The 6,564-nt window shown below is 42.6% G+C and overlaps 1 protein-coding gene across 1 annotated transcript; it reads left to right on the top strand.

Annotated features, from left to right (window-relative positions):
* Nucleotides 1–2,439: 2,439 nt before the first annotated feature.
* SARC_03332 (hypothetical protein) lies at nt 2,440–6,242 on the top strand. The gene is made up of 3 exons (XM_014302863.1): nt 2,440–2,771; nt 3,982–4,101; nt 4,746–6,242. Exons 1-3 carry the CDS (start codon nt 2,691–2,693, stop codon nt 4,848–4,850), a joined length of 306 nt encoding a protein of 101 aa, XP_014158338.1. The 5' UTR covers nt 2,440–2,690; the 3' UTR covers nt 4,851–6,242.
* Nucleotides 6,243–6,564: the final 322 nt, after the last annotated feature.

Here is a 6,564-nt window from a genome sequence, read left to right as displayed (position 1 = left end):
CACTACTCACACACACACACATACACACACACACACACACACATATATATATATATATATACATACATACATATATACCTACACACATATATACGTATACACATATAGATACATGCTTACATACATACCTTAATATGTTTTTCTATATTGATGCATGCAAATATCAGGTCTTTATTTGTTTCTGTTGCACTTTTACTGGTGCCTCAGCTCATTCGTACACTTATCCGTAAACTTTCATCGTGGTACTCTGTAGGTGAAATCCGCTGGAACGGGGGATTGCCTACCACAGTCACAGGTGAGTTAAATATTTTCCTTCTCCTGTCAAACTCAATTAGCAGTTAATAGTTTTCCTTCTCCCGTGGTCAAGTTCAAGTAGGTTTTGTTCATTTTTCCGGTTGAGATCGTGTTCGTTCTGTTGAAAGTGCGATGCTTCAGGATATGATTATTGCACGAATATGTAGCTAACGAATTTAAAAATGAGCCAATCTGGCATACACTTCCCGAAAGTTTGCTCTCCTGTTCATCTCCCGATCCGTGGTTGTAGACGCGCGGCATTCAGTAGTTTTCAGGTTTAGTTGCTGTAAAGTCGTGTTCATGAACATTTTTACGTAGTTGGTCGCTCTACTGGGCCACAGTCCGTTGTTCGAATCATTTCGGAATGTCACGGGTTGTAGATTGTTTATCCACGCTTTAAATGTTGGTAGCTTTGCGTGCTTCCGGATGACTGTAGTCGATGCGAATGCACCTATTTACAATATATTTGGGCAAGTGATTGTGAGTGCCTGATGCCACTTAACGCATGTGCCCGCGAGTATTGGGGGGGTTTTTTTTTTGGTAAATTCAGGGGCTGTTGGCGTATTCGGTCTTTCGAACAGTAATGTATGTTAGGTTAACAGGCCGACGATGAGCTCACGCCTGTGCATAACTCCGAAACGTGAAAGCTGCATGGGACATTATCAAACTCACTGACATGACATAATAGTTGCCTGTCTCTCTCATACACTCCGCAAAATTAAACAATTTCAATTACTTATACGCCTGTTCAATGCTTGCAGTGTGCGACAGGTTGTTTACGCGCGCGTCAGTCAGCGTTGGAGAAAATCGGCAGCGCATGTGCGAATGGTCAGTTGGACATGCACAAATCAATGGCCACGATATTACGGACATGCGAGGAAGTGAACGCAGACAACCCTGCTGTGTGCACACTTCAATTACAAAAGTATTTGACATGCGCAACGGAGGCTGTTAAAGTAGAGAGTTAAAGTATATATGGAAAATTACTAGCCATGATACAGATGGAATCATGGTTATATGGGCGGTTATAGCAGGAATTCTCCATTATAGGATACTGAAGAGTATGTGCAACATCCATTCGAGTTGCTAAAACGCGCAACCAAAGCTAAAGGCGGGATATAAATGCTAATGAAAAAAAAACTTTTTTTTTTACCACATCGCTTTGCCTGCTATACGTAATCGAAATTTTTCACTGGCTTTGATCGTCCGAAACAAATGCTATGGAGTGTATGTTATAGATACAAGAAGTCCTTTCCGAGGCAGAGATAGTATTACATGGATATTTAGTCTGGTACTATTTTTTGACACTTGTTATATTCAATATTCACTTGGGAGGAACATACCATACAATCGCTTGAATGGCAGAAGGCTACTGTAGACGACTCTAGAGCATGAGAATGCCATGCTCAAGTAGAGCTACAAAAGTAACTTGATTTCACTGTAGGTTTTTATAGCAGTTTAATAAAACACTATTCCCGAATGGCAGTATGGGAACAAATTATAACGATACGTGTGATATACCTGATACTCCAGCTGACAACGCCGCCGACCTGGCAATTAAGATATAAAGGTACACAATCAGCTTATCAGCGGGAAATTATACAGATGTCTGTACATATTGGTTCTATATGGAATTGTGCAAGAACCTGCAGTGTGCACAACGCACCAAGGGTTTTTACTAGTGTGCGTGAATTACAGGCATAAGACCTATTGAACTAGTGTGCGTGAATTACAGGTATAAAACCTATTGAACTAGTGTGCGCCAAGCGCAAACGCCGAGTTGTATACATACGTAATTGGCAGCACAACGTCGATAAGCACTAGTGCATGCGGGAGTACAAGAATACATACCTGATGAATTGATTGTAAATACATAGAAGCTACGGCAATCAAGAGGAATACACACTTAAAAAAACAAACAAAAGGTCATACAAATAAATATTTGCTATTGGTCGAGGGTTTTGGTTTTGTCTAATTAGAAGGCGAGGGTGGGCCCCCCTGAAAAAAGAACAAAGAAGAATTTAGGAAGCTATGGGTGGGCCCAGGCCCCCAGGGCCCCAGGCTCAGGCCCAGGGCCCAGGAGGCAAGTACGTAAAATCGGGATATTTCATAGCCTTCTAAATAGACATTTCAAGTCAAGTACATAGTTGTCAAAAGTACGTATGTATAGTATTATCCGTATGATCGACACGAGACTAATAAGTATCCTCAATAGTAAACGTGTTCGTGTGTATTACAACGCATCTTCTGAAGCAATAATAGTGTCACAAGTATAGTATCCCACATAAAACATAGCCAAGGTCAATAAGTCTCTGCTCACTATCCCAATACTACACGACAATTTATCGTTTATTCTCGGAAGTTAATACGTTTTTAAAAGAAGTTGTCATTGCAACATGGGGTCGCTGCTGCAATCCCTGCCATCTTTCAACAAGAAGAATTTCTCCGCCTATGACAAAGGTCACAGCAGGGTAGAGGTATGATTACAGGCCTTGAATCTTGGTCCGCTTCGAATTACGAAACTTGGTTGTCATAAGCAGCTACTGCAGGCACATACTTAAATATTAGCATGTGTGTTCATTACTACTGTGCTATGTCATATTTATGTATACAGTTGTCTAGTCTGCATATAGTCATTGCTATTGAGTTCATATTCAATAAGCTCTATAATCGATTTCAGATTCGGGTGCTTGCATTGTAGCGTCTTGTCACTTAAGTTGGTGTAAAAAATTACGAGTATCGCGTACGCTTCTATTCTGCACATCTTTCATATCAAGGACTGTACATTCTTCAAAGTTTCTATACCTCACGACAGTGTGCATTTATATCATATGGCCTTTAGTATAAAGCATACTGCAGAGTAGCTAACAGACAATCCACAATGCCATTGAAGCAATATGTTGGCACAGATGGTACACATCCCTCCCCCCCCCCTTATATAATGCGTATGCGTGCTTCGGATGCGAGAGGCAGGTTGTCTAAATGTATTTCGTAGACTAATTTGTTTCAGTTTAACATTTTTGCTTATACATATTTGTGTATTATTATCAAGTATGGAAACTCATACGAAACTTAAAATCGTACATATATATCTTCACACGTGATAAATAATTTCTATTATCGGGGTTTTTGTGTATATATGTACATATTTGTGAATTCTTACCTATTCAAATAGTCGATATATGTACCTTTGCGCGTTTATGAGTGGCCGTTACAAGCACATTTATAGTCACATACATGCGGATACGTACATATAGGTATACTTTATATACACATACTCGTGCACGAGATATGTGGTCTCGTATGTATTTATTTACACGTACATGGAATGTGGATACGTAGATAAACTTCAATACTCCTTTACTGATCTCACATTCATTTCATGTTTATTCATACTTATACTCGTAAGTATATACCAGTAGTATCTTTCAAGTTCACATATTGCGAAGGGAACGTACACACTGTGTATCACATACTTTGTTTGCATCGTGATTTACTATGCAATGGGTTGATCCCCTCAAGTGCTATGAATAGGCACGACCAGTTGTACAACTTTATTTCTATGTACAATTTCACCATCAGATATGTTCTGGGCGCCAGCACCACTTTCTGTGCCCGTGACTCAACATGTTTGTAAGAGTGTTACTATGTTAAATGCGTTTGCATTCTACCATCATTATTTCACAGTGCAAAAAGGCAAAGACGTATGTACCGCTGTGTGACACTTCGCCGCAGGAAGGGCAGATCATTCACTCGGACCCAACTAACCTGCTATTAAAGAAGCTGAATACGCAGTTCCAGATGACGGTAAGCGAATTAATGAGTGATTCAAATTGTATATCGAGTGCGTACATGTTTACGGTCACATCTGAACTAAACGTTGGTGTGAGTGAAGGACAGTCTATGATGCATGCTGGATGTGCTCGTGCATTTGGGCCATGGACGCAGGTTGAATGCGAAGCATATGCAGATATTCGTGGTGACCTGCGGGTCTCTAGCGCATCGTGCATATGCACTTAGTTGCTCAAGATTCAGGGTAGTCAGAACCAGCTTCTCGGCTGCATCTGCATCTACTGTTAGTTAGGTTGGTAGTCAGATATGCTCACAAACAAGAGAGTGTCTTCATTGCAACACCTATGCGTTTGTATTCATGTGTTTGGCGCGTGACGTGTAAGCCTTCTTCGTGTAGTTTGTTTCCTGTGATTTATAGCCAAACACCGGAGCATAATCGTAGACTGGGACGAGCACGGGAGTGAATTACTGCAATGCGGCAATAGAGTACCAGGGCTCCTTTTATTATCATACATGGACTGGTTGTAAGGTAGCTTAGCAAGTGCAATCTTTTGTGAATTCACGAGCCTGCTGTTGGAAGATAGAATCCAAGTGTATGTGCTCGTTTCATCGAACGAAACTCAATTCTGGCGACACTTGCATTCACAACCACAACGCAGAGTCTAGTGTCATCAGAAGAAGATTCCAGGAAAAGGAATCTGCAGAGCGCACAGTTAGACTCGGGCGAAGGGTCGTCCGGCACGAAACATACCAGGGTGGAGTGAAGCGGGTATGCGAGGATACCTATAGACAAAGTGACGCCTGGAGAATAGGCACCGGCATGTGCTACGCCGATGAACGCCTCGGTTGGCTGATCTCATACGTTATATTATGCAACGTGTGTGTGTGCACTTCATTACGGCATATTGCGCGATTTGACTGATCACGTGGGTCATAGTGGAATAGGGTTAAAGGACACGGACTCCACCCAGCTGCTTGAGTGCCGCCAGATGTTGTTATGTAGCGGGCATCCAGTATGCTGTCGTAGCTAACGTATCGTTGTTGGATTTTGCTTCGCTAGCCTGCGACTATGCAGAAGCGACTCAGCTGCATACCCTCATATATGGGATATCTGCGGAGTGCCTGGCCTGGATTCCGTTTAAGGCAGTTTGGAGCTTATTTCATTTCCCACAATTATCCTAATCGTCAGGAGAGATATGGCGTCTGGAGATTGGGATCATGCTATCGGAGGGGGCCTCCACCGCTACTGGTTGTGGTGTGTCAATGAACCGAGATGCGTGCACCATTCATCGCCTGTAGATGATATGGATGCATGTGTTTACTCAAATCAAGAAAATGAAAAAGGTCTGGTCATGAGCCGGCGTGTAGGATGTAGATTTGAGTGAATGGCGTTACAGATATTTCGGTGTGTGTAAGGGTATCTCGGTCAGTGACTTTCGATTGGTTAGTGACTTTCGATTGGCCAGTGACTTTCGGTTCATACAGAGGCATACGCTCGACAGTATTGCTGACAGCGGGAGCGCTATAGTTGGATGCGTTTAAACACTACAAATGTCCGTTGAATCTGGAGGTTGCATAAGGGAATCCTTTGATACGCAATAGCGCCGATTTCAAGGACTGTACTCGCTTGCGGAAAAGACCCACTTGTTGGCAGGCGGCCCTGCAGTCTATCCCTTATTAATGTGCACCACTGAAAATTGTAGAATCCTGCACACGCGCACATACATTGGGTGTTTATTGGCACAGAGGTGTAGATGAGGAAACGCGCTAAAATGCACTTGCCATATATCGACACAACAAAATAGTTTACAGCGACAGATGCCGGATGTTCACAGTACTATGCGACAACACCCTGCGCCTTGACCACTGATAGCTTTTAGCTTAAAACCAGACGGCGGCTGACAGCAATATACAGTATTGCGCTGTGGCTTTCCGTTAATATTACTGGCTGTACGTTACGCATGAACTAAACGAAAGGGTTATTTATCGTAACTATTTTTACGTCTTCACTTTACACGCTTTCACCTTAGATGTCATCGGTACTCAGTACACTGATGCAAGTGCGTATCTGTGTCATCACCTGCCTGCACGGATCAATACGCTCTTCGTCAATAGTGCCATGCCATTTAACTAAATAGACAGGCTACATTGCCTGCATTGATATAGTATTTAATCTCGTGTGGGACTGTGGTGTGGTATATAGTGTACGGCAGGTGTATGCTGACCCATTCCAAGACTTTCGTGTGGGACTGTGGTGTGGTATACCGTGTACGGCAGGTGCATAATGACCCATCCCAAGACTTTCGTGTGGGACTGTGGTGTGGTATATAGTGTACGACAGGTGCATAATGATCCATCCCAAGACTTTCGTGTGGGACTGTGGTGTGGTATATAGTGTACGACAGGTGCATAATGATCCATCCCAAGACTTTCGTGTGGGACTGTAGTGTGGTATAATGTGTACGGCAGGTGCATAAT

Source organism: Sphaeroforma arctica (genome assembly GCF_001186125.1).
Source record: "Sphaeroforma arctica JP610 unplaced genomic scaffold supercont1.168, whole genome shotgun sequence".
In the NCBI taxonomy this organism is placed as follows: domain Eukaryota; class Ichthyosporea; order Ichthyophonida; genus Sphaeroforma; species Sphaeroforma arctica.
The sequence above is the reverse complement of the archived record's forward strand: the minus strand, read 5'-3'. Positions and strand labels throughout refer to the sequence as shown.

What these genes read in the sequence shown, in the direction of transcription:
- SARC_03332 (XM_014302863.1), top strand. Translation starts at nt 2,691, where the DNA reads ATGGGGTCGCTGCTGCAATCCCTGCCATCTTTCAACAAGAAGAATTTC. An exon ending in AAGGTCACAGCAGGGTAGAG is followed by an intron (nt 2,772 to 3,981) that starts GTATGATTACAG and finishes ATTATTTCACAG; the next exon opens with TGCAAAAAGGCAAAGACGTA. An exon ending in ATACGCAGTTCCAGATGACG is followed by an intron (nt 4,102 to 4,745) that starts GTAAGCGAATTA and finishes ACCACAACGCAG; the next exon opens with AGTCTAGTGTCATCAGAAGA.